This window comes from Heterodontus francisci, chromosome 23 (assembly GCF_036365525.1).
Source record: "Heterodontus francisci isolate sHetFra1 chromosome 23, sHetFra1.hap1, whole genome shotgun sequence".
Classification (NCBI taxonomy): domain Eukaryota; kingdom Metazoa; phylum Chordata; class Chondrichthyes; order Heterodontiformes; family Heterodontidae; genus Heterodontus; species Heterodontus francisci.
Window position 1 is genome coordinate 11771236 of NC_090393.1, and position 18174 is coordinate 11789409.

General features: G+C 41.1%; 1 protein-coding gene across 1 annotated transcript in view; it reads left to right on the plus strand.

Moving 5' to 3' along the window:
* pi4kab (phosphatidylinositol 4-kinase, catalytic, alpha b) overlaps nucleotides 1-18174 on the plus strand; it is a 167379-nt gene that overhangs the window by 144980 nt on the left and 4225 nt on the right. Inside the window, exons 43-51 of the mRNA XM_068054681.1 lie at nucleotides 480-600; nucleotides 2023-2152; nucleotides 5201-5271; nucleotides 5493-5565; nucleotides 5809-5879; nucleotides 10789-10895; nucleotides 13289-13393; nucleotides 14447-14572; nucleotides 16670-16790. Of these exons, the coding sequence (XP_067910782.1) occupies nucleotides 480-600; nucleotides 2023-2152; nucleotides 5201-5271; nucleotides 5493-5565; nucleotides 5809-5879; nucleotides 10789-10895; nucleotides 13289-13393; nucleotides 14447-14572; nucleotides 16670-16790 (925 nt within the window). The remainder of the gene's footprint in view (nucleotides 1-479; nucleotides 601-2022; nucleotides 2153-5200; nucleotides 5272-5492; nucleotides 5566-5808; nucleotides 5880-10788; nucleotides 10896-13288; nucleotides 13394-14446; nucleotides 14573-16669; nucleotides 16791-18174) is intronic.

Genomic DNA, 18174 nt, shown 5'->3' on the forward strand with positions numbered 1-18174 from the left:
GAGATTTGATAGAGGTGGCCAAGATTATGACAGCTTTAGAAAAGGTAGACAAAGAAAAGTTGTTCCTATTAGCCAATGGTACAAGGACTAGGGAACGCAGATTTAAGGTTTTGGGCAACAGATGCAGGGGGGATGTAAGGAAAAACTTTTTTACGCCGTAGGTGGTAATGACTCGCTGTCTATGAGGCTGGTGGAAGTGGAAACAATTAAAGAAATTGGATGGGCACTTGAAGGAAATAAACTTGCAGGGCTACAAGGATAGAGCAGGGCAATGGCACTGACTGGATTGCTCTAGAGAGCCAGCATGAATTTGATGGGCCAAATGGCCTCCATCTGTTCAGTAATGGCTCTGACTCAACTGCGTTTTTTTTTGCACCATTATGCCGGTGGGCAGAACTTTGAATAGCACTTACCCCTAAACAATTTCATTTCCATTTGTTAGCTCTGTTAACTGCCATTTGTTTTACAATATATTCTAGATGGGATATGTAAGAGAGTACATCTTGTGCGCAGCAGCCAAGTCACAGCTTTTAGGTCACCAATTTATTTGGAACATGAAAACCAATATATTCACTGATGAAGAAGGCAGTCATAAGGACCGTAAGTATTTAGGCTGTCATACTGTATAAAGGACAATGGTTGTCTATTCATTGCCTCATTCTTTACCCTACTGTGTGTGATATTGACATTCTTTATTTACTTCTGCTTGTGTTTGTTTTTTTAAAAGCAAATAATTCTGGGCTTATGGGCATCACTAGTCATGCCAGCATTTATTGCCCATGCCTAGCTGCCTTGAGAAGGTGGTGATGAGCCTTCTTGATTGAACTGTTGTATCCATGTGGAACTCCATGTTGAAAGCAAGACTGTTGAAATGTCTGTTTGCTAAGTGGCAAGTTTTGTTTTTCTGTACAGACTGAATGGGAGACTGGCAGGACCCTTTTAATAGCCATTATGCATAGAAGGTTTCAAGTCTCCGGTGCTGATTAGTAAAACAAGCCCCCAGAGATTAGGCCAGAGGGGAAGCAACGACTGTGTCATTGACATACTTTCCCGTGATGTGTTGCTTATTCAAGTACCTAAGCATTTATGCAGTGCCACATCAGTCAAACGCTGAAGTTCTTTCCTATTACCCTGATGGTACAGATCCTGATCTATTCTTTTATAAATATTTATCTTGAGCTAGCTATTATTTTAAGTCACTTTAGTAAGAGTTTGCTAATCTAGAATAGAGTGAAAACATTGTTGTGCATTCTTTAGTATATATGTGCACTTGCACTCATTAATACCTCAAATACACAACATAGTCTGTTGGCCAGACAAGACTGTATTCATTATTAGGTAAAAGTGCTAAGAAAATAGGCTTCTTAATATGGAGCTGTTAAACTTCAACGACTTAACATCAGTTGATTAGACCACTGACTTGATATCAATATTGGGTACAAAGAAACAAAGTAATGTGAATTATTTTAATCTGCAGAAAATATCCAGATTGTTTTCAACCCAACAGTTAGCTCAATCGGTGTAGTCTGTTGCTGGACTAACTTGTAGAATAGAATGGTAGAATACAAGGTTCCATGCATGATTACCTCCATGGTAACTTTCTGGAGTCTTCATTGTACACTCTGGGTGGGGTTGTGAATGAAGGCAAAACACTTTACCTCTCCTAGTATTTGAATATTAGAGAGTGCGTTCCTCACAGGCCACTCACAGCCTGCGGTTAAATTGAAGAGTGATGTTTGACAGCAGCTTCAGAAAAATGTTGGCTGCCTGTCTTTTTATACCTGTGAATGGGATTATGATGCTAGCAAATCTAAGAGAGCGGAGAGATTAAAAACAAAGGACAATGGGAATGGCTTTATGTTTGTGAAGTATACTTTACCTGCTTGCGACATAAATTGCATAGCTTATAGATTCTGGTAAATCTGATCTAGCTTCAGGTTAAACAAGCACCATTGGAATCCTGAATTGACAGATTTCTCAATTTAAAAACAATTGGATGTTTCCTGTGTGTTTTATTGGCAGCTGATATTGGTGAATTACTGGAGCAACTGATAGAAGAGATCACTGTTTCACTGTCTGGCCCAGCGAAGGACTTCTACCAGCGAGAGTATGACTTCTTCAACAAGATCACTAATGTTTCGGCTATCATCAAGTAAGATGGTGTCCTCTCAAAAAGACCCTCATAGTTCTCTGGCACCCTGATCATCTTCTCTATCACCCCCAACACAAATTTTGTTAGATAACGCGCCTGTGAAGAGGCTTGTTTTATTACATTAAAGATGCTATATAAATGCAAGTTTGTGTTTTGAAGATAGTTACCAAACCTGTCTTGTTTAAATATGGGAGTTGTCTGAAGTCTTTAAGGCGGTAGTCAAGTCAGATTGCTTCTGTAGATGAAAAAAGGAACCATTATGCAAGAAATATTATTTACCTCATAGTTGAGTGCAATAATTGCAAACTATTGTCTACTGATCGAGTAAGCAAAGGAGGATGAGAGGACACTTGTGTGGAGCATAAACACCAGCACAGACCAGCTGGGCTGAATGGCTCATTTCTGAGTTGTGCATTCTGTGTAATGTAAACTGAAGAGACGTTTCTGTTTGATCCATGGAGGGACTAAGAGACTAATGTCCTACGTGCCTCTAACCTCCTCTTGTGACCCATGCTCTTGGATGTTGTTAAAATTATGAGGGTTGCCTTCTTTACATGGTGCTGTTGGTGGTGAGAGTGCCAGGTGCCTGCCACCAATACTATGCTAATAATGTAAATAGGCCTTAAGCTTTCTTGAGTCTGCGCCCATGATCCTTTGAAACGGGTTGTCACTACATTTTTGGGGGTTGGTTATCATTTCTCAGTGTTTTTGGTTGCCTGAATATTTGTGATGAGCCTAAAAGTTACTTTTTCAAAGCTTGCACTTGTGTCAGAAAATAATGTAAAAACAATAGCAATGCATTTCCTCAAGCTACAAACTAGACATGAGGACCCTGACAGCTCAGCAAGTTTATTCGGTGAATAAGTGAACCATGTAGACCAGAAACACAACAGCCCCCTACCACTACCCCAGGGTCATTCCCCTGTGTGTCCACTGTTCCATTGTCAGAAATACACGATTCCTAACTTTGACCAAGCCCTGTTCACCCATCACCCCTGTGCTTGCTGACCTACAATGGCTGCTGGACCGGCAATGCCTCAATTTTAAAATTCTCATCCTTGTTTTCAAAGCCCTCCATGGCCTAGCTCCTCCAGCCCGACAACCTTCTGTAATCTCTGCACTCATATTATTTGGATTAGATGTGAGACACCATCAATGCTTTGGTTCTCATTTAACCCCATGAGTAAAATAAAGCAGAGATCTGTAAAAGACTTAATGTTGTGCTGTTAACCATCTTCTCATTTCTGTACCTGGGTGAGCTTCTTGCTATGAAACTGAAGATGCCCTGAAGGTCCTGAAATAAGATTGTGAGCCCTGCAACCTTTCGAAATTTCTGTGCTCTTCCAATTCTGTCTTCTTGCACATGCTCGATTTGAATCACTCCACAATTGGTGGCCATACCTTCAGCTACCAAGACCCTAAACTTTGGAATTCCTTCCCCAAACCCCTCCATCTCCCTAGCTCCTCCTTTGAAGACACTCCTTAGAACCTACCTCTTTGACCAAGCATTTGGTCATCTGTCCTGACATCTCCTTCTGTCGCACGGTGTCAAATTTTGTTTGCTAACTTTCCTGTGAAGCATTTAACTACGTTAAAGCTGCTATATAAATACAAGTTGTTGTTGGCAACAGCTTCTAGGAACAACTCTTATCTATCAGTCAAATTTCCCCATTTTTCTACCACAGAATAAATGCAGTCTAGTTCAATGTGATGGCATATTAAATAATGCTAGTTTTGATTAGCTGTGATCTTGTAACCTAGAGATATTTGTGACCTTGAAACAAATAGGAAGTTGTTTTTTTACTTGCAAAATTTTCAATATATGTTATTGTCAACTGCTGGGACTGTTCAATCTCTATTAGAAATTGAGTTTTGTGCATTAAAATGGTGGTGACAACTGTAATTTTTTAAAATGCTGATTAGGTAACCCCAATCCACAACAAGAAAAGGAAATTACAAACTTGCATTTACAAAAGGATTTCTTGCTCAATGTATTGTACATTTTTTTAAATGTTCTGAAACTCTTTGTAAAAGCAAAAAAGGGGGGGATAGAGAACTGATATTCTAGTTCATGTGATAAGTTTTATTGAAGCAGAGTAATCCATGCACCTTGTTTACTTAAAACAAATCCCAGTTGCCTTATTATGATTAGCTTAGCCTCATTACAGGAGTAAATTTTGCTGTTTCTGAATGCATCCTTTTTTCATTTGTTCGTGGGATATGAGCATCGCTGGCAAGGCCAGCATTTGTTGCCCATCCCTAATTCCCCTTGAGAAGATGGTGATGAGCCGCTTTCTTGAACCGCTGCAGTCCTTGTAGTGTAGTCCCAGATTGCTGTTAGGGAGGGAGCTCCAGGATTTTGACCCACCAATTGTGTAAATCTCTAATTGGAAGTTAATGCATTAACTCTCTCTCTTTCACCCATTACATTTGACCTCTCAGCACATTCCATAGCCCCTCTTTGTGAATTAAATTTGATCATATACCCGAATTGGGAAAATTTGCCTGAAGTTCCACTGGTCCACTCTGCTTTGTATTGATGCCGAATGACATGAAATCAGGCCCCAGAGTCTGATCTGACAACAGAGGAAGAGGTGTAAGAATTCTTGAAAGAGGTAGTCTCGCCTCAGTTGAGAGTCAGTTTTAGCCTTGATAACCTGGTTTACGCTGAGGTTGTGCAGGAGTATGAAGCTGAAAGGATGATGTGCTGAAACTAAACTTGCAATGTGAATGCACCATTAGGTGTTTCATTGATACAACTTGAACAGTGGCAGAGCTGCCGCTTCAGAGGAGAGTTTACCGAGAAAACATTTATAGCACAGAACCAGCCCAGACAGACCCTGAATGGAACATTGCCTCTTTAAAATTACATGTGTTCCAGATTCTAGCATGTTATTCTCTTGACTATGTGTTGTAGAAAGCGTATATCAGTGGAAATCTGATTACAGATAGATGGTATTTACCACGTTCCATCAGAAAGTGTAATTAACTTTTCTCTGGTAGAGCAGTAGAAATACTCAGAACACTTATTGTGCCTAACTTCTGTAGGCCATATCCTAAAGGCGAAGAAAGGAAGAAAGCTTGTTTGAAGGCCTTATCTGAAGTTAAAGTCCAGCCTGGTAAGAGAAACGGATCTTTTTCATGTTATTTCCAGCATCTCAAATGACAGTGCATCATTTTGTAAGTATTTCCCAATCTTTGAAGATGGACTGTTTGCAGTTTGGGAGTCTTTTCTCTAGAAGACTCCATTGTGCTCCTTTTTCATTTCTCAAATTAATATAAAGGTACAACATTTAAAGGATGACCATTAAAGCATTGCCCTGGTTTCTTTTGGTTTCAGGTTGTTACCTTCCCAGTAATCCAGAAGCTATTGTCTTGGACATTGACTACAAGTCAGGAACTCCCATGCAAAGGTGAATTTGATTTGACTTCAAACACCACTTTTAAACACTTGGTGCTGTAAATGACTTTTTTTGTGTTGAATAATGAATGCTTTATGAAATTCTTAATTGCACTTTATTTTAATTTCTACCATTCCTGCAAATAAAATGCATGGGAAAGTCTGCACTGTAACTTTTCTTAAAATATCCTATTCTATTCTGTTTAAATCCTTTATATAAACTTGCATGCGTATTTGTTTACTTCTTGTCTCACAGTGCTGCAAAGGCTCCCTACTTGGCAAAGTTTAAAGTAAAACGGTGTGGAGTATCTGAGCTGGAAAGGGAAGGTCAGTAAAGCTTTTTGTACTCTGGCCATTGCATATTTCACACATTGTAAAATCTACTTGCAATAAAGATTTCTTTTTGGTATCTAATCAACCTCAGTTACTAAGTCCAGATCATGAGATATAATGGGAGGGTCAGTAGAGAAACAATATTGTATTTTCTTTTCTGTTGATAGCTTGGAAATGGTTTTCATAGAATGACACAGTGCAGAAGGAGGCCCATGGCTCTGCTGGCTCTTTGAAAGTGCTGTCCAGTTTATGTTTCTATCTGCAAAATTCATCTCCTAAAACATTAAAGCCAATCAATTACAAGTACTATTTGAGATCTTTGTACAATTAAAGCAGATACAATTTTCTAAAAATGACAATCGACGCATTGAAAATGGGCATTGGCCCACCCAAACACAACACCTTTCATGTTTAACAATTCTGGCTTGCAGCAATGAAGGATGTAAAGTGAACTTCAGATGTATTCGCGAATTGTCCACAGTGCTCCATTCAAAACTGAAGCGTCTCCATTTTTAGCTTGGTATGTCAAGCCATCTCTGAATCCACTGTGCATTTCGCCAAGGGATGGAATGTTGGCAAACAGGCCACTTTTGCCCACCATCCAGTAGTTGGTTTCAATAGTGGCATCCCCTCAGCTGGGGTATTCTACCGAATGTGGAGGAAGCCAAGAGTGGGAGAACAACCAGACCAGCTATTCCCCCAGTTTTGTATTTTTTTAAAAGATGAGTTGCACTTTCATAGTACTTCATTTTTCACAGAAATGTCTCCAAGCCCCATGTATTTAATGAATTGCTTTGAAGTTCAGTAACTGTAAACAAGGCAGCCATTTTGAGATCCCTGAAACAACAAGATCAAGGGCTGGGTTACCTGCTTTGGTTGAGGGAAAAGTGCTGGCCAGGACACTGGGAGAATTCCTTGCTGTTCTTGGAATGAAATCTGAAATAGGATAATGCTAGAGTCCAAGATGCGATCTGAAAGGCAGTGGCTGTGACATTGAGCATTCACTCAATACTGCATTGCAGTTGTTACCTATTATCATTTGCTCAAATCATTGAATTGTGTTACTTTTCTTTGTTGGTTGGGGGGGTGGGGGGGTGGACCGAAATGTGTTTTTAGTAGATTTTTTTTAAAAAGAAAAATCTAATTGCAAATGCAAATATTCCTCAAGTTTTAATTGTCCCTGAATTTAAATTTTAAGTTGTCTGCACTGAGTTCTGCTTGAGTGTACAGATTGTGAAGTTGGGAGTTTGGTGAGTGAGGGGATTTTAAGGGTTAATTTGTCTCTTAAAGTCTAGTTTTTGTTTACATTTAACAATTAACTAAAAATTACTGTTTAAGTTGAAAGGGAAGTTAAGTTTCTTCCAGTCTTAAACAGGGATATACAAGTTTTCTGAGGGCAGCTATAGCTAGTTAACTAGGTAGTTAGCTTAAACTGGTTTCCGAGCTCTAGCAGAAATGACTAATTGTTTTTCGGAGAGTATAAATATAGGAGTCTCTGAGAGCTGCTTGTCTGCAATGGGTGCTGCTTGAGTGCACAGAGTGTGCAGTCAGGAGTTTGGTGAGTGAGGGGGTTCAGTGAAGAGGGGAACGATAAATTAATTAAGAAAAATAAATTTAATTAACACAATAAAGAGAGCAAGCCAGGTGATGTGTCACGGTTGCAGCATGTGGGAGCTCCTGGATGCCACTGTAATCCATGGCAACCATATCTATAGCTTGAGGAGCTTCAGCACAGAGTTCGGGCTGGCGACCGAGCTGCAGACAATGCGATGCATCAGGGAGGGGGAAGGTTACCTGGACACTTTGTTCCAGAAGACCGTCACACCCCTTAGAATGGGGCCATTTGATTTGGTCGGTGGTCAGGGATAGGCGGGTGTGACTGCAAGTTAGGCAGATAAGGGGCTCAAGAAGGTGGGAGTGGAGTAGCTGGGAAAATACTAGAATCTATTCTAAAGGATGTGATAAATGGACACTTGGATAATGATCTGATTGGGCATAGCCAACATGGATTTATGAATGGGAAATCAAGTTTGACGAACCTGTCGGAATTTATTGAGGATGTTATTAACAGAATTGATAAAGGAGAGTCGGTGGATGTTGTATATTTGGATTTTAAAAAGGCCTTTGATAAAGTCCCCCACAGGAGGTTGGTTAGCAAAACTAAAGCACATGTGATAGGAGATAATATATAGGCATGGATTAAGAATAGGTTAACAGGCAGAAAACAGAGAGTAGTAATAAACAGGTCATTCTCACGTTGGCAGGCTGTGACTAGTGGGGTACCGCAGGGATCAGTGCTTGGGCCCCAGCTGTTCACTATATATATCAATGATTTGGATGTGGGGACCAAGTGTAATATTTCCAAGTTCGCGGATGGCACAAAACTAGGTGGAAATATGTGTTATGAGGAAGATGCAAAGTGGCTTCAAGGGGATTTGGAAAGACTTCGTGAGTGGGCAAGAACGTGGCAAATGGAATGTAATATGGAAAAATGTGGTTATCCACTTTGGTAGGAGGAATAGATGTGCAGAGTATTTCTTAAATGGTCAGAGATTAGAAAGTGTAAATGTACAAAGGGACCTGGGTGTCCTTGTCAGTTATTCATTGAAAGCTAACATGCAGGTGCTGCAATCAATTAAGAAAGCTAATGCTATGTTAGCCTTTATCGCAAGAGGATTTGAGTACAGGAGTAGTGAAGTATTGCTTCAATTATATAGAACCTTGGTTAGACGCACCTGGAGTACTGTGTGCCGTTTTGATCCCCTTACCTTAGGAAGGATATTAGTGCCGTGAAGGAAGTGCAATGAAGGTTCACCAAATTAATTCCTGAGATGGAGGGCTTGTCCTGTGAAGAAAGATTAAACAGACTGGGCCTTTATTCTCTGGAGTTTAGAAGAATGAGAAGTGATATCATTCAAACATACAAAATTCTCAACACGGGAGATGCAGGAAGGATGTTTCCCCTGGCTGGGGAGCCTAGAACCAGGGACACAGTCTCAGAATAAGGGCAGGTAATTTAGGATCGCAATGAGGAGGAATTTCTCCACTCAGAGGGTGGTGAATGTTTGGAATTTTCTGCCCCAGAGGGCTGTGGAGGCTCAGTCGTTGAGTATGTTCAAGACTCAGATCGAAAGATTTCCTCACATTGAAAACATCAAGGGATACGGGGATAGTGCAGGAAAATGGTGTTGAAATAGAAGATCAGCCATGATCTCATTGAATGGTGGAGCAGGCTTGAAGGGCTGAATGGCCTACTCCGGCCCCTATTTCTTTTGTTCTTAAGATATTGGATTGTTGTTAAAAGTAGTAATGATTTCAGTTGAATGGACCTAAGCAGCAATTACTTAAATCTGAATTTTACAGTAATGATAAAATTAAACATTTTCCAGCTTGGACAGTGTTTGAGATTACAAAATTCTATGACCCAAGGGATTGGTGTGTTGCAATACTGTATATTTGCCCAAACTTACAGTCACACCCTCAGTTTCTCCTGCCATGTCTGTGTCTAATAATCCTCTGCTCTCTATAGATTGTTTTGAGGCATTTTCTACATGAAATGTGCGATATAAAAGCAAGTTGTTTGAGTTCCCATAGTAACAATAACTAAAAAGGTTATTTTAGTATAACTCATTATGCCGTAAATATAGTTCCTCATTGTACTTGCTGTTCTTGATTCAAAAAGAACAACCTGAATTTATATAGCTTTTTTAATGTAGTAAAGCATCCCTAGCCACTTTACAGGTGTGTAATCAGACACATTTGACACAGAGCCATTATGAGGGGAGAAAGGTTTAGCGAGGGAATTCCAGAGCTTGGGGCCTAGACAGCTGAAGACATGGCTACCAATGAGGGGACAAAGGGAGTGGGGGATGCACAAGGTGCCAAAATTGGAGGCAAGTGGTGTTTTTGGAGGGTTGTAGGGCTTGAGGTTACAGATATAGAGAGGGGTGAGGCCATGGAGGGATTTGAACACAAGGATGAGAATTTTCAATTCGAGGTGTTGCTGGACTGGGAGCCAGTGTGAGTCAGTGAGCACAGGGGTGATGGGTAAACGTGACTTTGTGTGAGTTGGGATACGAGCAGAAGAGTCTTGGTAAAGCTCAAGTTTACAGAGAGTGGAAGGCCAGTCACAAGAGATTTGGAATAGTCGAGTCTGGAGGTAACAAAGGCATAGATCAGAGTTTCAGCAGCAGGTGGGCTAAGACATTGGCGGCGATGGGCAATATTACGAAAATGGAAGTAGGCGGCATTGGTAATGGAGAGGGTATGTGGCCAGAAACTCAGCTCAGGGTCAAAGTTGCGAACCATCAGGTTCTGCCTCAGACAGTGGTCACAGAGGGCATTGCCATACGCAGTACCTTTATGTGAACACAGGTAATTTAGCACATTCACAGACAAATCGATGGTGAGGGGAGCTATTCTGGCCCTACAGCTAACCCCAGTATCTCTTGGCTAGGAAAGGGAAACAAGAAGTAGGGTGCCTCCTCTTGACGTACTATCCAAACAACACTTTTGGGCAAGGTTGTGTGTGTAAATGTTGGATGAGTACAGGATTGGCTGGTCCATGTTGTCCTCTGCAGTTGATTGGCCAACACACAATTAGCCGAAAGGCTGGCGACCCAGGTGAGGTAGCAGGGTAGCTGAGCTGCCAGTAACTGTGGGAACAATACTACACTGAAGGGTAGCACCTTCTGGAGAAAACAGTCAAAAGTTTGTCTGTGTGTGTTCCAAGCATCTTCAAAATGAATGCTAGAATAATCAAATATTGATAATTCTACTTTTTTTTTAAACCTATGTTGTGTATCATTTCTATGCTTTAACCATGTGCTATAAACCTAATATGCAGACTTAAGCGTTGAAGTGACATGTTAATACGGTGGGGAATAATGCATCTGATTTCCAGGTCTTCGTTCCTGTTCTGACTGCACTGATGACAATACTGAGAAAGATGACTCTGAAAGGATTTGTTGGCAGGCTGCCATTTTTAAAGTTGGTGATGACTGCAGGCAGGTAAATCCATTCACCCTGCATTTAATTTCTGTGGTCATGTCTCGGCATATAAACTATAAAGTTAACTTAACAGGTCTGAAGTAATTAAGGAAGAGCACATGAACATTTGGTGGAATCTACTGATATTAGTTGGGATTGGGGCAAAAGCAATGCTGAATAACAACTTGCATTTATATAGCGCCTTTAAAATACTAAAACAATCTTAGATACTTCATAGGAGTGTTATCAAGCAAAATTTGACACTGAGCCAGATAAGGAGATATTAGGGCAGATGGCCAAAACTTCGACAGAGATAGTTTTAAGGAGTGTCTTAAAAGAGAAAAGAGGGGTGTAGGGAGGGAAATCCAGAGCTCAGGGCCCAGGCAGCTGACGGTACAGCTGCCAAAGGTGCAGCGATTACAATTGGGGATGCTCAAAGAGGCCAGAATTGGAGGAACGCAGATATCTCAGAGGGTTTAGTTTAGTTTAGTTTAGTTTAGTTTAGAGATACAGCACTGAAACAGGCCCTTCGGCCCACCGAGTCTGTGCCGACCATCAACCACCCATATATACTAATCCTACACTACTCCCATATTCCTACCACATCCCCACCTGTCCCTATATTTCCCTACCACCTACCTATACTAGGGGCAATTTTTTATAATGGCCAATTTACCTACCATCCTGCAAGTCTTTTGGCTTGTGGGAGGAAACAGGAGCACCCGGAGAAAACCCACACAGACACAGGGAGAACTTGCAAGCTCCACACAGGCAGTACCCAGAATTGAACCCGGGTCGCTGGAGCTGTGAGGCCGCGGTGCTCACCACTGCGCCACTGTGCCGCCCCAAACTGAACTGAACAGAACCATCCACTACAAAAATCAGCTTACCACCTCTGGTGGTGCCACTGCCTGCCTTCAGAGAATAATTAGGTCAAAGTGTCCTTTAGGTAGTCTATCTCTGAAATGTTAATATGTGCAAGTGTACAGACTAAAGAAAATCAATTCATTGTCCCTGATGACTGACCTAAGAGATTGGCTTGTTTGTGGGGAATGGGGTAAAGGGGCAGTGCAGGGGGGAAGATAGTTAATATTTCATTCAAGACAACATTGTATTGAAAAACTGCCCCCAGCTGTTCCGCTTTAGTTCAGTTTGTCTGCTAAATTGGATTCCGAGGGGGTTGACACAAATAGTCAGCACTGTAACACCAAATTTCTGTGAACCTGAATATCAAATTAGTGAAGGACCTACCCGCCAGGGAAAGTACTGATCATCCATGCTCCCAATGCCAAGGCAACCTCGGAGATTCTTGCCCCATACAAAGAGCTCACCACGATTTGTGATGGCAGTTGTAGAGCTGGAGCAGGCTATAGAGATAGGGTGGGTTGAGACGATGGAAGGATTTGAAAACAAAAATGAGAATGTTAAAATTGAGGTATTGCTCGAAGTAATTAAGTTGTCATGAAGCACTTTTGGACATCCTGAGTGCATAATAAGACACAATTCTTTAGAAAGTGACATTTAAGCTCGCCTCCGATTTGTAGTTTAGGGTTCCCCCATGCCCAAAAAGTTTTGTATCTTTCGAGAGTCATTTTGTACTCTTTCGCAGAGAGCTTTTAACAAAAGTAGTATTCGGCACCAAAGCGAAACATTGCTTGACCTAGCACAGGGTGACGGGTCAGCTGCATGTTTCATAATCCTGTTGATGGGGAGGCTAGTATATTGTTCAAATAAATTAAAACTTGACTGAATGAGATAATGGCCAGTGACCACACAAAGCCCACAATGCAAGATCATAGTGTCATTTATGGCACAAAAGGAAGCCATTCAGCACATTGAGCCCATGCCAACTCTCCACGGAGCTATCCAGTCAGGCCCATGGCTCAATCCCTGTTGCCCTGCAAGTCTATTTCCTTCAAGTGGCCATCCAATTTCCTTTTGAAGTCATTGATCGTCTCTGCTTCCACCACCCTTCTGGGCAGAGAGTGCCAAGTCATTACCACCTGCTGCATAAAACAATTCCTCATAGTCCCCCTGCATCTCTTGCCCAAAATCTTCAATCCTCGTCCTTGTATCATTAGTTAATGGGAGCTTTGATCGATAAAAATTCATAATTACCAACTGAGTCAAGTTTCATTAGTTTTCTTTTGCATGGGAGCTAGGTTTAGAAGTACATTTTTTTTCTAAACCTTCCCTGGATTATTTCTTTAAAGTATTTCTGTTCTAATATTAACTTTCTAGAAAAAGTAGATTAAACTTTCATTGTGAAACTCATAAACCACTTAATGATAACAATTCCACACTCCGTTTTACTTGAAACACTTTTGTTAGAAGGTTAGTTTCTGATAGTTAAATTTTTTGCATTGTCTCGCTTTCAAAGTGTGCTTACTGTGTATGTGTGTGTGTCTCCACAGGATATGTTGGCGTTACAGATTATTGGTCTTTTCAAGAACATTATTCAGCTTGTGGGTTTGGACCTATTTGTCTTTCCCTACAGAGTAGTGGCTACAGCCCCAGGGGTATGTCCTACATGATAGAATGATATTGAAAATGTTACTGTTACTTACTGTGGTTATTCAATAAACTTAGTAAGATCTAGTTACATACGCAAAAGTTGAAAATAGAAGGACAGCTATATGAACATAGGAAATAGGAGCAGGAGTAGGCCATTTGGCCCCTTGAATCTGCTCCGCATTCAACTAAATCATGGCTGATCTTCCACATCAATGCCATTTTCCCGCACTATCCCCTGATGCCTTTAATATCTTGAAATCTATCTATCTCAGTCTTGAACATACTCGATGATTGAGCCTCCGCTGCCCTCTGGGGTAGAGAATTCCAAAGATTCTTCATTCTGAGTGAAGAAATTCCTCCTCTTCTCGGTACCCCTTATTCTGAGAATGTGTCCCCTGGTTTTAGACTCCCAGCCAGGGGAAACATCCTTCCTGCATTTAGCCTGTCGATCCCTGTAAGAATTTTGAACTGTTACTGTGTAAAGAGCTAACCTTGAAACACTGCCATATTCACATGTCAGAATTACGTATTTGTGGATGCATAAAATCAGGAAACAATTGTACCTCAGAGAAGTGTGGTTATTAAATTTAGACTGAATTTCAACAAATTGAGAATTCCTCTCAATGTCAGGACCTTTGCTTAAAATAATTGTCTTTGTAGTGTACATAATTTCTTTTCAGCAATTTCCTGTTTTCAAGAAACTGGTCAAGTGTTGACCTGTCCTCTAGGCTTTACCCCATTCTATTGTATTTCACGATAAAAGTTATGCCTGTGGTCCTAAGGGCTGATGTTTATCAATATGCACTAATAAAGGGAAGCCATGAAATCAATGGGTATAATTTCATGTCTGGCACAGCTGTGGTTTGCTTCCTGATAGACCAGGTAGGCGGATGAGACTAGTCACCAATCACAAGCATTTGTAAAACCAACCATATCGTGTTCACTGTCAGGGTTATCATCAACTTACTTGATGAAATAAATACTGTACAGGAATGGAGTTCTCAAATGGATATTCATTGTAAGCAGAATTCAGGTGTGACCCGAGTTTAATTTTTCAGTGTGGAGTTATTGAATGCATCCCTGACTGCAAGTCACGCGATCAGCTGGGCCGACAGACTGATTTTGGAATGTACGATTACTTCAGGAACCAGTATGGAGATGAATCAACTTTAGCATTCCAGAAGGTAAAATCAGGACATCCCTGCAACTGGCTGCAAATTGGGCAGAGCAAATTATTATGGATGATTGCTGAAGAGAAACAAATGTTCTTTTCTGTAGAAAAGAGAAGGCTCAGGGAGTGACCTAATAGAGGTCTGTAAAGTTATGAAGGGGCTTGAAAGGATAGATGTAGAGAAGTAACTCATAAATATTCAGACAAAACATCTTTACCTAGAGATTGGTGAGAATATGGAACTTGCTACCACATAGAATAGTTGAGGCAAATAGCATAGATGTTTTTGAGGGCAATCCAGATAAGCACATGAGGGAGAAAGGAATAGAAGGTTGTGTTGATAGGATTAGATGAGGTAGGGTGGGAGGGGACTTGTGTGGAGTGTAAACACTGTCATAGACCATTTGAGCCAAGTAGCCTGTGTCTGCTGTAAATTCTGTGTAAATATTTGATTCAAGGCTATTACAAAGGCAGGAATTGGTCACACTGGTGTATATTATTGCTGCTGTATACATCTCTGTGTAAAGGATTTCATATAATTTGGATGGCCTAGCCATCTTTAGCTGCTTTATCAATGACCTTCCCTCCATCATAAGGCCAGAAATGGGGATGTTTGCTGGTGATTGCACAGTGTTCTGTCCCATTTGTAACTCTTCAGATAATGAAGCAGTCTGTGCCCACATGCAGCAAGATTTGGACAACATTCAGGCTTGGGCTGATAAGTGGCAGTAACAGTCATACCACACAAGTGCCAGCCTCCAACAAGAGAGAATCTAGCCATCTCCCGTTAACATTCAAAAGCATTACAATTGCTGAATCTTCCACCGTCAACATCCTGGGGGGTACCATTGATCAGAAACGTAACTGGACCAGCCACATAAATACTGTGGCAACAAAAGCCAGTCAGAGGCAGCATATTTTATGACAAGTAACTTACCTCCTGTCTCCCCAAAGCCTGTCCACCATCTATCAGCAGTGTGAGGGAATAATCCTCACTTGCCTGGATGGGTGCAGCTCCAGACCACTCAAGAAGCTTCACACTATCCAGGACAAAGCAGCCCGCTTGATCGGCAGCTCATCCACCACCTTCAACATTTACTGTCTCCAACACTGGTGCACTATGGCTGCAGTGTGTACCATATACAAGTTTCACTGCAGCAGCTCACCAGGCCTCCAAACTGTAACCTCTTCCACCTAGAAGAACAAGGGCAGCAGGCGTAAGGAAACACTGCCACCTGCAAGTTCCCCTCCAAGTCACTCACCATCCTGATTTGGAAACATATCACCGTTCCTTTACTGTCACTGGGCCAAAATCCTGGAATTCCCTCTCTAACAGTACTCTGGGTGGACTTACACCACAACGACTGTAGCAGTTCAAGAAGGCGGCTCACCACCACCTTCTCCAGGGCAATTAGAGATGGGACATAAATGCTGGTATTGCCAGCAGTGCCCACATTTCATGAACGAATAAAAAAAACCTCAAGATTTAAAAATGAATTGGAGGGGATGTAGAGAGAGAGTTTTAATTTTTGATGCGGATGTTTCTAATTTAATGCATATTTTGTTAACTAAACACAGGGAAGGAAATCTGATTTGGCAAAATGTTCCAGCAGAATTTGAATTCAGCAGAATTAATTTGTACAGCCAAGTATAGAAAATAGGTGTGGCCATATTTTGAAAGCTCCAGAGTACATGAAGTCGAATTTACCTTTGGTGTAATCAGTTGCCCTCACTCTGCTCTCTAGAAACACATTGAGCAATGCAAAGTAGATGAAAAATGACTGATAATGCGAGGGATAGGTTAGTCATGCATTCTTTTGGCAGTCAAGAGGTTTCTAACTGCCAACATTCACCCCTGTGGTTGGTCTGTGCAAAGGCAGCAAATGCACATCTCTGTTCTCTTAAGAATTTGGATCTTAACACATCAAGCCTAAGCAGATTTTTAGTGGGTATTATGAACTGATGAGTAAATGTGTTTATCAGATGGCAGTCAATGTGAATTTTTAGGGAAAAGTAAGGCTTTGCTAATTTTGCTTATAAGCCATGCCATCTTTGATGCATATTCATCGATCATCTATTCCACAATTAACATTTTCTTTTTTTCTCGAAGGCACGGTATAATTTTATCCGCAGCATGGCTGCATACAGCCTCCTCCTCTTCTTGCTCCAAATCAAAGACCGACACAATGGGAACATCATGCTGGACAGGAAAGGTCATCTCATCCACATAGGTCAGTGCTTATCCTGCAAGAGCAGCATAAAGTCTCATCAGCATTAAAAATTGAGTCAGTTGATTTCAGTGTGTCTCCGTCAAATCACCAATGCTGGTTTCATTTCCATTAGCTTCTACTGGTGCAGTCGAACATCTTTCTGCAGCTACCATTTTCCCTTTCCAGTCTCCGGTCATCTTGTGTGGTCTGCCTTTTTAAGCCATTTTTTCACCCATTTGCTACTTATAGAATCTAAAATTGTATCTAAGAGCAGACAGTAATTCTCAGGATGGGAAAAAAATCATTGATACAGGTGCACCCGAACTATAACTAATGCCCTGGAGAGATAGGGGATGGAAAAGAAGTAGAAGTCCTCTTTGACTGGTCTGTGCAAAAGCACCAAATGCATATCTCGGTTCTCGAAATAATTGCATCTTTGCACATCAAGACAAAGTTGATGATCAAGTTGCCACTTGTTAATATCAGTTTATTGTTTGTTTCTGGATTGAGTAGGGGTTACATTTTACGAACACAAATGGAGAGCAAAGGGAGTATTTTCCCTTATATCCAACCTCAACCATTGAAGTTATGTTCAACATTTATAGAACCTTGGTTAGACCATACTTGGAGTTTTGTGCACAATTCTGGTCCCTATATTACAAAAAGAATAAAGAGACAGTAGATAAGGTGCAAAAAAGATTTATAAGGATGATACCAGACCGGAGAGGTTATATCTATCAGAAAAGATTGAACATGCTGGGGCTCTTTTCTCTCGGCTGAGGGGGTAACCTGATAGATGTTTTTAAAATTATGAAAAGGTTTGATAGGCTAGACAGAGAGATGATGTTTCCACTTTTGGGGGAGACCAAAATTAGGGGCCGTAAATATAAGCTGCAGGAATGTTTTAATTCTAACGTTGGCAGTTGTGCTTATTTGCTTCCCTTTGCTGTACTGGTGTAACCAGCCCACTGACTCCTGGCTGCTCATAGCCAGTGATCAAGCAACAAGGTGTGGACAGTATTCATGCCAAATTCCTAAACATTAAAAATTCTCTAGGGAAAGGGGGAGGAAACATTAATGGTTTTGAAGAGCAGTGTCATGAGCTATCATTTGCCCTGAGCTGTGAATCTGCTGCTGGTTTGATATCAATTGGAGGGTGGTATGTGTCCAGGTGCTCATGTCTTCAGGATCAAAGCGACTGCTATAATTGAGTTGCAGAGAAGCATGCAGTTTCTGCTGAAGATCCACACCTGCATCAAGTGGAACCACTATTCATGCTGTGGTTCAGAACATGGTAAATTCCTGGTATCTGCACTTTGCCTAGTGAGGGCTGAATTCTATAATTGGCAATTGTCTAATGACTATCTTATGCAGGGGTTGAGAGGCCAGAGGTATGGTGATGTGT